The following is a 20,864-nucleotide window of genomic DNA, read 5'->3' on the forward strand; positions in this document are numbered from 1 at the left end:
TGTCCACCTTTTTAGGAATAACAAATATGACAGACCATTCCCTTTATGAATGGTTTCGGAGCATTGCCACCTTAGAGAATTCCAGGCTGATGAAACACTAAACTTAAACAGCATGGATTCTCTTAGGCTGTCAGAACTCTAGAACTCTGCAACAAACGAAACATCTAAAAACTGTTTTTTCAGTATGACCACGTCAGTGATCACCAAACTCTGTGCATGGGGAGAGCCACGTGGGCAGTAAGCGAACATCTAACCTCTACACTGGAGAGGTAATCCAAGAGCCACCCTATTTATTTACGTGGGACCCTATCCACAGTGTAGCTCTTCCTCTTCCCCTGGAGTTATGTGGCCTAGAAGAGAACCAGTCAACCAAGCTGACAACCCAGCTTGCACGTGTGCCTCTGTTCCATGCCTCAGCTATTCACGAAAACCAGATATAGACTTTGGTAAACTATCTTAAGTTCTCTTTAAACTGGGCAACCACAGAGTTTGCCTGTGGACGTGAATGAGAGAACTACGAGCCACTTTCCAATTGTGGCTGCCTGTGGGAACAGAAAGCAATACGGTCTGAGACTCAATCTCTACACCACTGTCATCTTAGAAGTGGAAAGATGGGGCGAGGCTGGGAGTATATAATCAGATTGTCCTGTGTTTTAATGGTAAAGAGGGTACTGACGAAACTACTAAGAAAACTATTTCTGTGGCCTACGGCACTGTAAACAATTATTTCTAAGTCTTCTTTGCAATCTTCATAAAAACCTTCCAATAGTTCATATAAGAAATAACCTAATTTGTTTCATATCACCCCACTATTCCTCTTCTTTCCCAATCTTTTATCCTCTAGTTCCCCAGAAGAATAGACCCCAGAAAAGTAAAATATCAGGTAAAACCCAAATCTCTTCATAGATTATTATACTGAATTTCACCAAATTATATGTCCTCTTGTTCCTATGAAATTCTACAATTCCCATCCCCGTGTCATCACTTTAAGTCATTTTCCCTTTGAAGATATCACCAGAATATCAGAAATACCCCAGGTCACATGGGACTTCTGTTCTCACCTTGAACTCAGCAGGACAGAGTACCTGGAATTAGGAGTTGCTCTTGCATAGATTTCTCCTCCCAATCGTAAAAACTCAGTGCGAACCCTTCGTTTGTGTTTTCATCTTTGGAAATGTGCCATCCCCCCTCTTCCCTCCATACTCACTGTGTAGGAACCATGAGAACATACTTACATGTGGACCAAACTTCACAAGGGAGATGTTATTCCTGGGGGTTATCTGCCAAGAATTCTTCATGAGGAAGCCAATAGCACTGGTATGCCTATCTGGAGTTGGCACATATTGTTTGAAAGTGCACCTGGTGACATGAATGGGCCCATCATAGATCTGAAAGCCTCTAATTGGGAATGTCCTGTTGAGATACAAGATTTTATTTAATGCATATGGGCCCGTCCCTTTAACAGCACTTCACTTGTGTACTTGTTTTATAAATACTGTTGAATATCCCATATACACCAAGCACAATTCTAGGATACAGTGGTAACCAAGCAAGATCTCCAATCAAATGAAACCTACACTGCAGTGAGAAAGGCAAACAGAAAAACAATGGACAATTTCAGATAATAAGTGCTTGAAGAAATACAATAGACTGGGTAGAAGAGAGATGCTATTTTTGATAGAATGGAGGCTTGTCTGAAAAGGTGACTTGGCTTCCTTGAATCAACTCAGTTAAGATCTTTTCTTTGATAACTCATACACTTTAGCTTTAGTTCCAAAATCTCTAGCATGAGAACAAAGGACAAATCTGTGCTTAAACAGAGAGAACCTCCTTTCAAGCCACTAAATGATAGTAGTAAGGAGAAATGATATGCTTAAAAGTACAAAAGTGTAAGTCTGCAAGGCTTACTATGTCAAAGGGGATGGCTAGATTGAGAAATTCGTTTTATTCATTTTACTCCTTTCTGTTCCAACACAAACTCCTTAACCTACTAATCATATATTATTAACCATAATTAATGTACAAAACCCATAATATTCTGGATCCCTTAGGTTTTTCCCCTATTACATTCTTAATGGCATTGCAGAGGACCTCTATAGCAACTAATTAGTTTACAGCTTGGTGGTGTTTTACAATAAAAACATAGATGCTAGCAAGCAAATCAAATAGCCTACTTAAAAATCTAGGCCTCTAGACATATATACACTACCAAACGTAAAATAGCTAGCTAGTGGGAAGCAGCCGCATAGCACAGGGAGATCAGCTCAGTGCTTTGTGACCACCTAGAGGGGTGGGATAGGGAGGGTGGGAGGGAGGAAGATGCAAGAGGGAAGAGCTATGGGAACATATGTATATGTATAACTGATTCACTTTGTTATAAAGCAGAAACTAACACACCATTGTAAACCAATTATACTCCAATAAAGATGTAAAAAAAAAAAAAAATCTATGCCTCCTGATGTTTTTCCAAGGATACATCACAAAACAGTCCTCTGCCATAGAAAAGGTGGTAAAGATAGAGTAAAATAAAAACTGGATCCATTGACCAACGAGGAATTTTCATTTCGAAAATTCCTCCTTGGCAAAGAAGCAATAGCATTTCGAAATAAAACTAAAGGCCAGTGTAAAATAAAAATAATGGAATTGAATTGGCCACCATTTTTACTGCAGCCCATACCCAACTAATACAGCCTTTTTTCTTTAATTTACATATTAGAAGAGGCAGCTTTAGCCTAATTGTAAAGAGCAGAGCACTGAAGCCAAACTAACAGGGTTCGAGTCTCACCTTAGCTATTTTTAGTAAGTTACTCACTTACAAAGCAGGATGATGACAGCACTACGTCACTGGGCTTTGCAAGGATTAACTGAATAATAAAGTATTTTAGAACATGGCCTGATACATCATAAGCATTTAATAAGTGTTTGCCATTAAAAATCCATGAAGTTCCTTTCCTAGTGGCTTCCACGGTCTAACAGGAGTTCTACACATAGCGTAGCATATAGTAAAGACATTCAATATTTCCCAACAACAAACACAGGCGAGAGGAGCCAAGCATAGGCTGCCCTTTGCCAGAAGCTAGTTAAGCCCTTTGGCCAACACTCATTACCTGTCCCCCAAAGCCAACTATCTGTTTGCCCCATCCCCCTGACCTGTCCTAGCCCAATATCCAGACACAGGGTATAGCTTTAAGGGAATTGATGTTTGATAAATTCTGACATTAGCTCCAATGTAAGGCCTTTAGAACACTAGTTTTTCTCTACGTGGTTTTCCTGCGAGTAAAATGACAACTCCAAACTGTGTCTCAGAACTGAGGTACAGATTAATTAGGTAATAGTTCCCTAAAAGTTCTGAAGAATCTTTCTAGTACTAAGTACTATTTTAATGACTGTGATTATTTTGGCAGAAAACATGCCAAAAGTCTACCCCCATACCCTTTCAACATCTGAAACATTGTTAATTATACACCTGTGGTTAGGTTTTGAGTCAGCTTTGGCATCTATCACCTCATTTTCTAAGACTCTTTTCAGTAGGTAATTTCCTTTTTCCAGTGGCTATTTCTGAAAACTAACATCACATATTGAGGGGAAACTGACCCAATGTCCATAGTTTATGGTTTGGCAATTTTCTCAAGAAAGAAAAAAAAAAGATTACCAGCTTATATAAGGCCTTATACAGGAAGGATAAACAAGATAGGTTCCTTCATTATAAAATTGATAATGAAATCTATAAAGTGTTTAATAGTTAATGCTCCAGAATTCCAGAGGATAATACACACTATAGTAATAGCAATAACAACAACAAGAATAATAGTTTTAATAATAATAAGGTCATAAAAGTGTCACAGTGGGAACCAATCGATACAGGATTTTGTAAGGGGGTTAGGTTTTCATTTATTGTTTAAATTTAACACTCCTCTGATAAAGCAATGCTTACCTGTTCCTGGGTAACGTCCGAGGCTTCTGGTCTATTCCTCCAGTGCCTACATACTTGTTCTGACCACCCTGAAATCCGTAATTCCTGCTCTCGCCAATAAAGAGAGATTCAGATACCTCTTGGCTGGAACCTTCATCACTTGGGAAGCTTCCGTCACTGTTAAAATGAGAATAATCATTAACCACACATCTCTAGGAAATTTAAATTGACCCTCAAATGAAGGCAAGCTATAACTTTAAAAACCTAAAAATTTTCAAAGTAGCCAGTAGCTTTTTCTGATACATATTAGTGAGTCATCAAAAGGTGCCTCAAAATTGAACATACCTCTTATAAATTAATATGTGCTTGGCAAATTAGATTTAAACATATGAGATTTAATTTACAGGAACAACTAATTATTTCAGTCCCAAGCAACAATACTGCAAATGAGGAGAATAAACTTGCACTGGACAATAAGTAGAGGACAAGCATGTTTAAGACGGCAATGAGAATAACTGCTATCTGGAGAAAAATATATAACATAAAAAGTTTAGTTCTTAAAGATCACTGTGAAATTAGACCAACTTCTAAGAAAGAAAATATTTAATCTGCTCCCAACTTTTACTCCCTTCCTCTTTATTCCCCTATTTTTTAAGACCTTTAATCTAAAGCTCAAGTGTTTTCTTTTAAGCAAAAAATATGGTGGGCCTACCCTTCTGTGTAATTCCAGCTAGATTCATCTCCTACTTTGGTATAAATTCAATTAATCAATAAAAATGTATTTTTGGCCCTCAAGTGGCATCAGGAAGTGAGTGCTAATATTTTTAATGTTAATAAATGATATAACATTCCTGTGTTATCAAAATATATATATCAAGGTTATTCTACCTTACAGCTTTAAAATAATCAGATAAGTATTTTTAAAAGTAATTACAAACCTGGCAAAGGTCAGTCCTATTCCATTATCTGCAAATCTATAAGAAAAAAGAGAATGAGGGAACATTTTAATTTATCACATCATAAAAGAAGAGGTAATTCTCTCAAACTATTTAATTGTCATAAAATCCAGTAATGTTTACTGTCCAAGACTACACAAAAATTTCACTTTCCAATAATGAAAAGCATAGGCTCCACAGTGAAGGCAACTGGTTCCAATCTCAGCTTTGCCTATTACTAGCTGTGTGACCTTGGGCAAGTTATTCAACCTGTTTGCCCCTCAGTTTTCTCACCTAAAGGTTGAAATAATAATATAAGCTTCCTCATAGGATACTTGAAAGCATTAAAATGCTAATTAGTGTCAACTATGTAGAACAGCGTCTGGCACAGAGTAAGCAGCAGGTTAAGTGTTAGCTATAATTATAATTTTTATCATTATACTTGGCCCCCATATCTGTGTGTTCTGCACCCACAGATTCAACCAACTGTGGATCAGAAATATTAAACAAAAAATTCTGGAAAATTCCAAAAAGCAAAACTTACATTTGTCCAGTGCTGGCAACTATTTACATAGCGTTTACACTGCATTTACAGCTATTTAGATAGCATTTACATTGTCTTGGATATAATAAGTTATAGAGATGATTTAAAGTATACAGGAGGATGTGTGTAGGTTATATGCAAATACTATGCCGTTTTACATAAGGAACTTGAGCATCAGGATTTTGGTACCCATGGGGAGTCCTGGAACCAATCCCCCACGGATACCAAGGAACGACTAATTTTTAACAATTAGATCATGGTATTCTCTTCAAAACTTTTCAACATTAATACCCAAGCTATTTCTACAGATTTTATACAATATCCATTTTTTTTGCATGATAAAAGTCAAAGATGATGTTAAAATGCCAAGCAGCTAATATCAGTACCAGCCAGAAAAAAACATTTTTCTAGACTCCTGAACACCAAATCTTACCTCAACATACATCAGACTTCTAAAATTATACAAATGGAAAAGAAGTGAGATGCTTACTGCCTCAACTCATGTTAATACATAAGTCAACAGACTTATTAAGGGAGAATTCAAAACTTTTGTTTTGAATGGCAGTGGAAGAGCATCAGGAAACTGAGTTTCCAAAAGGAAGGAAAAAAATGCAGGTAGTTTCAAAATCTTTATTTAGCTCTCTGACATAGACCATGTTCGTTACATAAAGTCCCAGTTTCTGTTTAATCTCATCAAAAAGCTCTCATGTCACCAGACAAGTTCAGTTCCAAAGCAGCAGAATGAGACAATTCCAAACATTTGCAGTCAGTTAATGCTGGCATATTTCCTCAGAGCTTTTCTATTAGTAATGATACTATCATTCCAGAAACAACCACTGTACTTTCAGTCTACTGGGTTTTTAAAAAAGCCTTAAAAAAATAAATACATCAGTGTCATCAGATAATAATTTCATAGACAATACCCACGCTGAATTCTGAACAACAATGTCTCCCCCTCTGACCCAAGCTCCGTTATCATTATTTTTAAAAGCAATGAGCCTGTCAATTAAAGCAGCAACACGTGGCTTTTCAGGGTCTGCATCCTGATGAGGCCGAAACCTTGGGGTTAGGAGAAAAAAGAAAAGAAAAAAAAGGACTTTTAAAAAGAGTAATGAAAAGGCAATGTAAATAAGCTATTTACGATTATAAGCTTAAGTGTCAAAAAGCAGAATTTAACTTTGAACAAAACTAAACTAAAAAAAAACCTCCTGAAGACACAACTTAATTATTTGCATGTCAAATATTGAAAAAAAAATACAAATTTGCAGAGAACTGCTTTCATATTTCATAATTTATTTTTAATCAATTTATATTATAAAAGGGACATTACAGGACACTCTAAGCACTGAAACCATTTCAAAAATAAACAGAAAAACCACAGACCAGGAAATATAGTATGTTTTCACAAATTCTCAAGCTACATGATATTAATATAAACTTACTGAATAAATCAACCATATATATCAACATACATATATGTGAAGCAGAGTATTATTTGAGTTGTGTGCTGGTGAAATGGTTTAGATAGAGAGAAAACTGGATTCAATATCTTTAAAAAGCCTAAATTTTAAATAGATTATATTTATGGAATATTACTCAGCCAAAAAAAGAATGAAATTCTGCCATTTGCAACGTGGATGGCCCTAAAGGGTATTCTACTTAGTGAAATAAGTCAGAGAGAGAAAGACAAATACTCTATATTATCACTTATAAGTGTAACCTAAAAAGTAAAACAAACAAATATAACAAAACAGAAACAGACTCACAGACACAGAGAACAAACTAGTAGTTACCAGTGAGGAGAGTAGATGGGGGGGGCAACATAAGGGTATGGGATTAAGACATACAAACTACTATGTATGAAATAAATAAGCAACAAGGATATATTGTACAGCACAGGGAAATCTAGCTATTCTTTTATATCACTTTAAATGGAGTATAATCTATAAAAATATTGAATCACTATGTTGTACACCTGAAACTAATATTATAAATCTACTATAATAAAAAATATAAAGAAAAAATGTATCAGCACTTAAAAAAAGATTTTATTTCACTGACTTATTAATTATAGAGACTAAATGTTACTTTTTCTTTCTTGTCCTTGTAAAATACTTACAAGGACCTTATTGAAAAGGCAAAAAACAATTGGTATCAAAAACTGTTAACCAGGGGCTTCCCTGGTGGCGCAGTGGTTGAGAGTCCACCTGCTGATGCAGGGCACACGGGTTTGTGCCACGGTCCGGGAAGATCCCACATGCCACGGGGCGGCTGGGCCCGTGAGCCATGGCCGCTGAGCCTGCGCGTCCGGAGCCTGTGCTCCACAATGGGAGAGGCCACAACAGTGAGAGGCCCGCGTACCACAAAACAAAACTAAACTAAACAAAAAAAACTGTTAACCAGGGAGATTGGTTCAAGATGGCGGAGTAGAAGGACGTGTGCTCACTCCCTCCTGCGAGAGCAACGGAATCACGACTAACTGCTGAACAATCAATGACAGGAAGACAATGGGGCTCACCAAAAAAGATACCCCACATCCAAAGACAAACGAGAGGCCACAATGAGATGGCAGGAGGGGCTCAATCTCAAGAAAATCAAATCCTATAACTGCTGGGTGGTTGACTCAAAAACTGGAGTACACTTATACCACAGAAGTCCACCCACTGGAGTGAAGGTTCTGAGTCCCACATCATGCTTCCCAAGCTGGGGGGCTGGCAACGGGAGGAGGAATTCCTTGAGAATCAGACTTTGAAGCCTAGCGGGATTTGACTGCAGGACTTCGACAGGACTGGAAGACACAGAGACTCCAATCTTGGTGGGCACACACAAAGTAGTGTGCGCATCGGGACCCAGGGGAAGGAGCAGTGACCCCATAGGAGACTGAACCAGACCTACCTTTTAGGGTTGGAGGGTCTCCTGCAGAGGCAGGGGGTGACTGTGGCTCACCGTGGGGACAAGGACACTGGCAGCAAAAGTTCTGGGAAGTACTCCTTGGCATGAGCCCTCCGAGAGTCTGCCATTAGCCCCAGCAAAGTCCGGGTAGGGTTTAGTGTTGGGTCACCTCAGGCCAAACAACCAACAGGGAGGGAACCCAGATCCACCCATCAGCAGACAAGCAGATTAAAGTTTTACTGAGCTCTGCCCACCAGAGCAACACCAGCTCTACCCACCAGCAGTCCCTCGCATCAGGAAACTTGCACAAGCCTCTTAGATAGCCTCATCCACCAGAGGGCAGACAGCAGTAGCAAGAAGAACTACAATTCTGCAGCCTGTGGAACGAAAATCACATTCACAGAAACAGGGACAAAATGAAAAGGCAGAGGACTGTGTACCAGATGAAGGAAGAGGATAAAACCCCAGAAAACAACTAAATGAAGTGGAGATATGCAACCTTCTAGAAAAAGAATTCAGAATAATGATAGTGAAGATGATCCAGGACCTCAGAAAAACAATGGAGACAAAGAGAGACAAGATGCAAGAAATGTTTAACAAAGACCTAGAAAAATTAAAGGACAAACACCTAGAAGAATTAAAGAACAAACAAACAGAGATGAACAATACAATAACTGAAATGGAAAATACACTGGAAGGAATCAGTAGCAGAATAATTGAGGCAGAAGAACGCATAAGTGACCTGGAAGACAGAATGGTGGAATTCACTGCCATGGAACAGAATAAAGAAAAAATAATAAAAAGAAATGAAGACAGCCTAAGAGACCTCTGGGACAGCATTAAACGCAACAACATTCACATAATACGGGTCCCAACAGGGGAAGACAGAGAGAAAGGACGTGAGAAAATATTTGAAGAGATTATAGTCAAAAACTTCCCTAACATGGGAAAGGAAATAGCCACCCAAGTCCAGGAAGCACAGAGAACCCCACGCAGGATAAACCCAAGAAGAAACACACTGAGACACATAGTAATCAAATTCACAAAAATTAAACACAAAGAAAAATTATTGAAAGCAACAAGGGAGAAACAACAAATAACATACAAGGGAATGCCCATAAGGTTAACAGCTGATTTCTCAGCAGAAACTCTACAAGCCAGAAGGGAGTGGCATGATATATTTAAAGTGATGAAAGGGAAGAAACTACAACCAAGATTACTCTACCTGGCGAGGATCTCATTCAGATTTGATGGAGAAACCTAAAGTTTTACAGACAAACAAAAGCTAAGAGAATTCAGCACCACCAAACCAGCTCTACAACAAATGCTAAACGAACTTCTCTAAGTGGGAAACACAAGAGAAGAAAACGACCTACAAAAACAAACCCAAAACAATTAAGAAAATGCTAATAGGAACATACATATCGATAATTACCTTAAACGTGAATGGATTAAATGTTCCAAGCAAAAGACACAGGCTCGCTGAATGGATACAAAAACAAGACCCATATATATGCTGTCTACGAGAGACCCACTTCAGACCTAGGGACACATACAACTGAAAGTGAGGGGATGGAAAAAGATATTCCATGCAAATGGAAATCTAAAGAAAGCTGGAGTAGCAATACTCATATCAGATAAAATAGACTTTAAAATAAAGAATGTTACAAGAGACAAGGAAGGACACTACATAATGATCAAGGGATCAATCTAAGAAGAAGATATAACAATTATAAATATATATGCACCCAACATACGAGCACCTCAATACATAAGGCAACTGCTAACAGCTCTAAAAGAGGAAATTGACAGTAACACAATAATAGTGGGAACATTAACACCTCACTTACACCAATGTACGGATCATCCAAACAGAAAATTAATAAGGAGACAGAAGCTTTAAATGACACAATAGACCAGGTAGATTTAATTGATATTTATAGGATATTCCATCCAAAAACAGCAGATTACACTTTCTTCTCAAGTGCACACGGAACATTCTCTAGGACAGATCACACCTTGGGTCACAAATCAAGCCTCAGTAAATTTAAGAAAATTGAAATCATATCAAGCACCTTTTCTGACCACAACACTATGAAATTAGAAATCAATTACAGGGAAAATAATGTAAAAAACAGAAACACATGGAGGATAAACAATATGTTACTAAATAACAAAGAGATCACTGAAGAAATCAAAGAAGAAATCAAAAAATACCTAGAGACAAACTATAATGAAAACACGACAATCCAAAACTTATGGGATGCAGCAAAAGCAGTTCTAAGAGGGAAGTTTATAGCAATACAAGCCTACCTCAAGAAGCAAGAAAAATCTCAAATAAACAACCTAACCTTACACCTAAAGGAACTAGAGAGAGAAGAACAAACAAAACCCAAAGTTTGTAGAAGGAAAGAAATCATAAAGATCAGAGCAGAAATAAACGAAGTAGAAAAAAAGAAAACAATAGCAAGGATCAATAAAATTAGAACATGGTTCTTTGAGAAGACAAACAAAATTGATAAACCATTAGTCAGACTCATCACGAAAAAGAGGGAGAGGGCTCAAGTCAAAAAAATTAGAAATGAAAAAGGAGAAGTTACAACAGACATCACAGAAATACAAAGCATCCTAAGAGACTACTATAAGCAACTCTATGCCAATAAAATGGACAACCTGGAAGAAACGGACAAATTCTTAGAAAAGCATAACCTTCCAAGACTGAACCAAGAAGAAATAGAAAATATGAACAGACCAATCACAAGTAATGAAATTGAAACTGTGATTAAAAATCTTCCAAAAAAAAAAAAAAACAACTTCCAACAAACAAAAGTCCAGGACCAGATGGCTTCACAGTTGAATTCTATCAAATATTTAGAGAATGTTTGATAACATTCTCTAAATGTTTGATAGAATGTTGATAACACCCATTCTTCTCAAACTCTTTCAAGAAATTGCAGAGGAAGGAACACTCCCAAACTCATTCTATGAGGCCACCATCACCCTGATGCCAAAAACAGACAAAGATACTACGAGAAAAGAAAATGACAGACCAATATCACTGATGAATATAGATGCAAAAATCCTCAACAAAATACAAGCAAAGAGAATCCAATAACAAATTAAAAGGATCATGCACCATGATCAACTGGGATTTATCCCAGGGATGCAAGGATTCTTCAATATATGCAAATCCATCAATGTGATACACCATATTAACAAACTGAAGAAGAAAAACCATACGATCATTTCAATAGATACAGAAAAAGCTTTGGACAAAATTCAACACCCATTTATGATAAAAACTCTCCAGAAAGTGGGCACAGAGGGAACCTACCTCAACATAATAAAGGCCGTATATGACAAACCCACGACAAACATCATTCTCAATGGTGAAAAACTGAAAGCATCTCCTCTGAGATCAGGAACAAGACAAGGTTGCCCATTCTCACCACTATTAGTCAACATAGCACAGTAATCAGAGAAGAAAGAGAAATAAAAGGAATATAAATTGGAAAAGAAGAAGTAAAACTGTCACTGTTTGCAGATGACATGATGCTATACATAGAGAATCCTAAAGATGCTACCAGAAAACTACTAGAGCTAATCAGTGAATTTGGTAAAGTAGCACGATACAAAATTAATGCAGAAATCTCTTGCATTCCTATACACTAATGATGAGAAATCTGAAAGAGAAATTAAGGAAACACTCCCATTTACCATTGCAACAAAAAGAATAAAATACCGAGGAATAAACCTACCTAGGGAGACAAAAGACCTGTACGCAGAAAACTATAAGACACTGATGAAAAAAATTAAAGACGATACAAACAGATGAAGAGATATACCATGTTCTTGGATTGGAAGAATCAATATTGTGAAAATGACTATACTACCCAAAGCAATCTACAGATTCAATGCAATCCCTATCAAATTATCAATGGCACTTTTTACAGAACTAGAACAAAAAAATCTTAAAATTTGTATGGAGACACAAAAGACCCTGAATAGCCAAAGCAGTTTTGAGGGAAAAAAATGGAGCTGGAGGAATCAGACTCCCTTATTTCAGACTATCCTACAAAGCTACAGGAATCAAGACAATATGGTACTGGCACAAAAACAGAAATACAGATCAATGGAACAGGATAGAAAGCCCAGAGATAAACCCATGCACCTATGGTCAACTAATCTATGACAAAGGAGTCAAGGATATACAATGGAGAAAAGACAGTCTCTTCAATAAGTGGTGCTGGGAAAACTGGACAGCTACATGTAAATGAATGAAATTAGAATACTCCCTAACACCATACACAAAAATAAACTCAAAATGGATTAGAGACCTAAATGTAAGACTAGACACTAGTCTAAACATAGGACGAACACTCTTTGACATAAATCACAGCAATATCTTTTTTGATCCACCTTCTAGCGTAATGGAAATAAAAACAAAAATAAACAAATGAGACCTAATCAAACTTAAAACCTTTTGCAAAGCAAAGGAAACTACAAACAAGACAAAAAGACAACCCTCAGAATGGGAGAAAATATTTGTAAACGAATCTCCAAAGGATTAATCTCCAAAATATATAAACAGCTCACACAGCTCAGTATTAAAAAAACAAACAACCCAAGCAAGAAATGGGCAGAAGACATAAATAGACATTTCTCCAAAGAAGACACAGAGAAGGCCAAGAAGCACATGAAAAACTGCTCAGCATCACTATTAGAGAAATGCAAATCAAAACTACAATGAGGTATCACCTCACAACATTTAGAATGGGCATCATCAGAAAATCTACAAACAAATGCTGGAGACAGTGTGGAGAAAAGGGAACCCTTTTGCACTGTTGGTGGGAATGTAAATTGATACAGCCACTATGGAGAACAGTATGAAGGTTCCTTAAAAAACTAAAAATAGGGGCTTCCCTGGTGGCGCAGTGGTTGAGAGTCCGCCTGCCGATGCACGGGACACGGGTTCGGGCCCCGGTCCGGGAGGGTCCCACATGCCACGGAGCAGCTGGGCCCGTGAGCCATGGCCGCTGAGCCTGCGCGTCCGGAGCCTGTGCTCCGCAAATGGGAGAGGCCACAGCAGTGAGAGGCCCGCATAACGCAAGGAAAAGAAAAAAAAAAAAAAAAAAAAAAAAAAAAAAAAAACTAAAAATAGGGCCTCCCTGGTGGTGCAGTGGTTGAGAGTCCGCCTGTCGATGCCGGGGACACGGGTTCGGGCCCCGGTCCGGGAGGGTCCCACATGCCACGGAGCAGCTGGGCCCGTGAGCCATGGCCGCTGAGCCTGCGCATCCGGAGCCTGTGCTCCGCAACGGGAGAGGCCACAATAGTGAGAGGCCCGCACACCGCCAAAAAAAAAAAAAAAACAAACAAACAAAAAAAAAAACAAAAAAAAAAACTAAAAATAGAATTACCATATGACCCAGCAATCCCACTACTGGACATACACCCAGAGAAAACCATAATTCAAAAAGACACATGCACCCCAATGTTCATCACAGCACTATTTACAACAGCCAGGTCATGGAAGCAACCTAAAAGCCCACCAACAGACGAATGGATAAAGAAGTTGTGGTACATATATACAATGGAATATTACTCAGCCATAAAAAGGAACAAAAGTGGGTCATTTATAGAGAGGTGGATGCATCTAGAGACTGTCATACAGAGTGAAGTAAGTCAGAAAGAGAAAAACAAATATTGTATATTAATGCCTACATGTGGAACCTAGAAAAATGGTGCAGATGAACCGGTTTGCAGGGTAGAAACTGAGACATAGACATAGAGAACAAACGTATGGACACCAAAGGGGGGAAAGCGGTGGTGGGGGGTGGTGGTGGTGTGATGAATTGGGAGATTGGGATTGACATATATACACTGATGTGTATAAAATGGATAACTAATAAGAACCTGCTGTATAAAAAAATAAAATAAAATTCAAAATTTCAAAAACAACTTTTTTCTTAAAAACAAAACAAAAAAAACCCTGTTTACCGGGAATTCCCTGGCGGTTCAGTGGTTAGCACTCCACACTTCCACTGCAGGGGGCACGGGTTCGATCCCTGGTCAGGGAAGTAAGATCCCACATGCTATGCAGCATGGCCCCACACACACACAAAAAAAAAAATCAAAAAAAAAACTCTGTCAACTGTAATAACTCAAATAATTCCATAAGGCCACCTAATTTTAAAAAAGATCATTTCCATCATAATCTTACAAAGCTGGGCAGGTGGAGAGAGAAAAAACTACACAGCTTTACAAAAACCAATTCAGCCGGTTGAGATTTTCAATCATACGTTAAAGAAACATCATTTGCACAAATGCCACTATGAAAGTTGCTGGCACATGGTAGGTGCTCATCACATATGTATGATTTGAGAAGCAGCTATGCCCAGAAGACAGCAAGTGCAAAGGTCCTTAGGCATGAGTGAGCTTGGCATATTCAAGGAACAATAAGCAGATTGGCTGGTAAGTAAGAACCAAGAGGGAGAGGATAGACAGGAAGGCATGTGCCAGGCAAGGGTGTGGTTCTTTATTCTAAATGCAAAGGTAAAAGTAGAATGGTGGTTGCCAGGGGCTGGAGGGAGGAGGAAATGGGGAAGTGATAGTCAAAGGGGCACAAAAGGTTTAGTTATGTAAGATAAATAAAGTCTAGAGATCTACTCTACAGCATAGTGCCTATAGTTAAAAATACTGTATTGTATACTTAAAATTTGCTAAGAGAATAGGTCTTCAGGTAAGTGATATTTCCACAAAAAATTTTATTTTTTTAATTAAAAAAATAATGACCAAATAATAATAATAATAATAATAATGACCATAAAGGAGGTAGAAGGAAACTTTGGCAGGTGATGGATAAGTCTACGCCCTTGATAGTTCATGGGTGTGTACTTATCTCCAAACTTATGGAGTTCTATACATTATATATGCACAGCTTTTTACATGTCAATCATACCTCAATAAAGCAGGTAGATAAATAAATGTGATGGAAAGTCATCAGAAACATGGAGTCAGGGCAGTGATATAACCGGATTTCACTTTTTAACTGGTCACTAGCTGCTACTTGGTGAAAGGATAATGGAGAACGGATGGTAAGGAGACCAATCTAGAAAGCGCTACATCCACCCTTAGACTGTGTACATAAGCCCTTACACTAAATGGCTCTAACCTAAGGGGTAAAAAGTCTGACTCTGAGCCATCACCCACTCTTCTGGCATTGTAGTTGCTGCCAAACAGCTTTGCAGTCATCACATAATATCAAGCAGATGGAAGAGTTCTGGTAAGGAAACTACACAATGTTCTAAAAGAAAGCAAAAAAAAAAAAAAAAAAAAAAAAAAAAAAAAAAAAAAAGTACAATAAAGCAACATCTGATTTTCTGCTGTAGCTGTCTCATTTTTTCTGAAATTTCTATCCATATAAATCACTGACCACTTGCTCGGATAACCTTTATTTTTCATCCTCTTTCCCACTTGGTATGTAGAAAATGCAGTTAATTTTCTATCACCTTCATGTATAAGCCTTCAGCACACTTCCCAACTCTCCCTTAATTGTCCTCTGCTTTAAATGCACTAGTTGGTTCTCATGCTCTTTTACCCTTTTAGATGAAATTTCCCAATCTTAAACTGGGAGCTTTCTGGATTTAAAATATCCCATCTTTGGATTCCTGTAATTTCATACCTTGAAGACACAAGGAAAGGCTCATCTGATTAACTATTAGGTCAACTTCCCCTTGGATGAACAGACTAAATATCTTCTGGATCCCATGAGTCTGATGTTTAATTCACGGGCTGGCTTATTACTCATTTGTGTTTGAGTTTTATCATTTTTACTCATGTCTGAACTGCATGAATGCATGAGGGCATATCTTATACATTAGTTTATACAAAATTAAATGTATATACTAGCTGTCAAATGTCTGGTTACTCCTCTCCTATAATCAGTTCTTTTCAATAACAACTTCCAAATGGAGTCTAATTCCTTATCAATATGTATGTATTTATAAACTAGTAATAAAAGTAATAGAGAGCAGAGGAAAGAATACCATTATCATAATATCATACACTCACACACGGTAAAGAACTTCTTAGGCCACTATGAACAAGTTGTTTTATTGTCAAGTATAATGAAAATATCAATAGATTCTGAAATATATTTTCTCATCCATCCATTTATACACACACATGTAATTTTTTAAGGCAGATAAGAGAGTCAATTTTGCTGTGTATAAAGATTTTTCTGTTAATACTAACTTAGCAAAGTACACATTATTAGCTCTACCAGTTATAACAAACTCTTTTAAAAAGCAGCAGCAATCTTCTAGCAAAGATTTGTTTTGTCAGTTAATATGCTCTTTTTGGTTCATAATTTGTTGTCATCTGTATGCTCCTTTTTCATCTCAGGTTTATCTCCTCTTTTTCCATGTCATATCTTGCTCAGCTATTAGGTGTCCAGTACCTTCCTTGTGTTTTATTTAAACAATGCCCACAATTTCTCCACTTGTCAAATGTTTTCTGATCATTGCTTTAATATATTTCAGGCTCAACTTGACCTTTAACAATGACTAATTTTACTAACTTATTTGCCCAGTTTTCTGACCTTTATTACTGTGTCACAAAGATTCTGCTTTACCAACCTCCAGTGTGACTCCTACTTTATTCCCTTGTGAACAATAGCGCCTGTCATCCTTTTCTTAAATAACTGTCGACAGAGCCTATTAAATCTAGAACCCTTTCAGATCCTTTAGTTGGTCAATCAACTTGAAGTATAGAAAAATAACATGTACACAGCTTCTAGTGAATATGACCTTAAGTTGCCATCTTTTCCAGAAAATTTTGTTTCCATTGGAGATATTTTATTTATTTTGGCTCATATACAGCATGTAAAAAAAAAAAAAACTTTGTTGAAATGCTGATCCATATCCTAACCACATTTTGTGGTTATAAAGGAGAGTAACACATAGCCCAGCTATGATATGAATCTGAGACTACGAAGAACTGAACCAGAACTAGCTTAATCATCAAGTTTGAGACTTTTCCCTTTGAAATAGATTTAATGCAACATTCCACTTTGACCACTAACAATAAATTATATATGCCTTGGTTTTCAGGGATTATATTAAAACATCTTAGCTTAACTTGTTTTTCAATGAATCATGTTCTACTTTTGGCCAAATTTTGAACCCTTTTTCAACATATCTTTTTCTTTCTCTTTCTACAACTCTCTCTAACATCAATTTACAACTGTCAAAAAGAGAAAAAGCATCAATTTCTTTGGCATCTCAATAAGATGAAAAGCCCAGCCACAGGACCTAGAAGAGCAAAATAAATGTTTTTCCAAACCCTCCTACAAACCCTGAAAACTTCAGTTTAAATACGTTACTGGAGAAAGAGTGCAACAGCTTAACTCAGAAAGTTTTACTTTGGCAAGATATGGCTTGAGTGTGATTTAAAAGGACCAGTTCTACCTTGCACTGTTATCCAAACAGAGGTACTCCCTTGGGTCAGCAGCACTAGCATTGGTTGTTTTGACACCTTTGTCAATAAATAAGCCAGCCTGGAAAATATAATAATGGACTGAAATGAATATGAATCCCAAGTTATAACTATATATATAATGATTCATGAAATAAGTTTTAGCTTATCACATCTACCAAAAAAGGAGGGAGAAGGGAATAAACAGCAAAGCAAAGGTATTACAAAAAGAGCTACTTTACTGTATTTTTTAAATACTTTTACTCATTTGGTCATTCAGCAAACATTTATTTAGTGACCACCTTAGGGTAGGCACCAAGCATTATACGTCAACCAGAAAACTATGGTCTTTGCTGTTACTGACACATAAACTAGCAGGAAGACATGCAATGAAATAAACAATTACCATCCAATATGATAAGCATATAACAAAGGAAGCAGATGATGCTTTGGCAGCACATAAGAAAAGCAACAAGATAAGACCTTTTGTGAAGGTAAGAGAGAGGGAATTCAGGGAATGTCTCCAAAAAGAAGTGACATCCTAAAGCTGAAACTTGAAGGAACTAACCACAGAGAACAGGTCAGGGATGAAGGGCAGGGAGTGGGTGGGAAACAGTTGAAGAACCCAGCGGAAAGTACTCAAGGGAATTATTTGTACAAAATGTCTGGGGATGAGAGAAAGCATGGCACATCTGAGGGAAAAAAATCTTAGCTGGACTAACAGGAAATGTATGGAGGGAGGAAAGGTAAGGAAGAAGACTAAAGAGAAGCAAATGCCAGATGGTGCAGAGTTGATACGCTAAAGAATCAAGACAATGGGACGTTTAATAAAGGCAATGTAATCAAGTGCATTTTAAGAAAGAATACCGTGGCTACAAGATGGATGATGAATTAGAAAGGGGCAAAAAGAGAGATAAGAGAAAAAATAGGAGCTGACTACAGTAATCCAGAAGAGAAATAAAGGTAATCTAGACTTGTGACAGTAGTAACAGGTAAAATAGAGTGAGAATTCTTTACTAGGTAGAATTGATACCATTTAGTAATTAATAAAATGTCTAAGGATAAGGGAAAGGAAACAAACAATAAAGGTTCATATATTTCTAGTCTGGGCAATTAAGTGGCTAATGGTTTCATTCACTGAAACGAAGACACAGAAATGGGTCTGGGGACAAAAATAAGGATTTTCGTGTTGAACACATTTTATTTATGTGTCCCTGAGACATCCAGCAGGCTGGATGTCTGATATCACTCTGGATAGTCAGTCCCAAATTTAACAAGTTAAAACCTAATAATCCACTCATTATTTAGATCTAATACCTTTTATTTTAAATTGATACAGTAGATTACTACATGTCCTCATGGTATATGACATTTAAAAAATTAATCAGAATAAGGTGTTTTTTGTAATACCACTTATAATTAGAAAATTTTGAGGATTTCTGCTTTGAAGTGCTGCTTTCAACAATTACTAGCCTTAAATCAACTATTCAGTTCATAAAAACCACAATTCTTTCTAAGTTTTTTCCTCTCTCAAGTCTTCATCAAGTGATTCTAAGCTCTTCAAAGTATATCATACTTAGGTTTTTAACGGATCCTCTGAGTATTATAAATGGAAAGTATTAATTCAACTTTGATGGGCACATCAGAGTAAAGAATCTGGGCATTGTATCACATGATGAAAATATCAAGATGCCTTGGGAGCATAAAATGAACCAGATGCATTTATCACCAGGGAGGTGGGGACAAGTGCCAAATATCATGAAAGTTAGAGTTCTTAAATGGCCTTTCGTCTCCTTGACCTATTTATCATTTTAAATTAGGTCAAATATTCTTAAACAATATTTCACTATTTACATAACTAGTATTGTGTCCAATACGACACCCTATTAGCACTGAGAGAAGAGAGAAAATATGCTTTTTAAGCTCCAGAAGCATATAATACACTAATGTGTACATCCTTAGAAACATGTAATGATATTAAAGATTGGAAAGAAGGCAAGGGGAGGGAAGGAAGAGGATGAGGATTCATAGGTCAAGTCCATTATTATAATTATTCAGATTGCATGTACATGTGTGCTGTAGCATATGTTCTTATGTGTGTATAAACAGAAAGCTGTCTATACATCCTGAATGTGGCAAGGTTAGGAGTCTGCTTATTTAATCACAAATTACTTTCTCTGATGACAAGTTCTACCTAATATTAACATTTCTCAGTTGTAATCACAGTAGTCCATCCTTTACCCTGCAAATCGTTATGTACTGATTGTTAAAATTTAGGAACCTACCTTAAAACTTGAATGGACCCTGTTGTTATAAAATATTCCCAATGGAGTGAGTTCTGGTTTTGCTAAGAGCTGCAATCCACTGGATTCCCCTGTAGGTTCCTTGTGGAATAAATACCATATTCCAGCATCCTATAATTAAAAGGGCAAGATTATTAAAAAGCCTCCTTTTATAAAGCCACTCTATGAAACACTCTCACATAACCTAAGCATTTCACAAACAAGTTTCATCTTTTTAACACTAATTATTCATTGGTTCAGGTTCAGAATTGACTCTAAAGAGTTGTGCACTCATCTAGTACCCTCAATGCAGTATATCAGGCTTTAAAAAAAAAGCATATTTAACTTTGCTTGTAAGATGGGACGAAAGATAGAATTGGCTGATACCAAAATTTATTTTCGAAGTAACTTTCCCATCATTATCTACTTTAAAAACTCATGTAGCCAGGACATGGAAGCAACCTAAATGTCCATCAATAGAGGAATGGATAAAGCAGATTTGGGGTGTGTGTGTGTGTGTGTGTATACACACACACACATACATACACACAATGGAATATTACTCAGCAATGAAAAAGAACAAAATAATGCCATTTGTAGCAACATGGCTGGACCTAGAGATTGTTATACTGAGTGAAGTAAGTCAGACACAGAAAGACAAATATCATATGATATCACTTATACGTGGAACCTAAAAAAAAAGGGTACAAATGAAGTTATTTACAAAACTGAAGTAGAGTCACAGATGTATTTGGCTGGCCAAAAAGTTCATTTTGCCAATCCAATAGAAAAGAAACTTTTGGTTACCAGGGGATAACGGGGGG

General features: G+C 37.1%; 1 protein-coding gene across 2 annotated transcripts in view; it reads right to left on the minus strand.

Annotated features, from left to right (window-relative positions):
* Nucleotides 1–20,864, minus strand: part of CEMIP2 (cell migration inducing hyaluronidase 2) — a 78,739-nt gene that overhangs the window by 20,204 nt on the left and 37,671 nt on the right. For both annotated transcript variants that reach the window (XM_007454493.1, XM_007454492.1), the window contains 6 exons: nt 20,044–20,172; nt 17,752–17,840; nt 6,320–6,451; nt 4,852–4,887; nt 3,935–4,090; nt 1,236–1,413 (listed from right to left, as the gene is read on the minus strand). In XM_007454493.1, coding sequence (XP_007454555.1) covers nt 1,236–1,413; nt 3,935–4,090; nt 4,852–4,887; nt 6,320–6,451; nt 17,752–17,840; nt 20,044–20,172 — 720 coding nt within the window. The remainder of the gene's footprint in view (nt 1–1,235; nt 1,414–3,934; nt 4,091–4,851; nt 4,888–6,319; nt 6,452–17,751; nt 17,841–20,043; nt 20,173–20,864) is intronic.

Source organism: Lipotes vexillifer, unplaced genomic scaffold (genome assembly GCF_000442215.2).
Source record: "Lipotes vexillifer unplaced genomic scaffold, Lipotes_vexillifer_v1.1 scaffold108, whole genome shotgun sequence".
Lineage (NCBI taxonomy): Eukaryota > Metazoa > Chordata > Mammalia > Artiodactyla > Lipotidae > Lipotes > Lipotes vexillifer.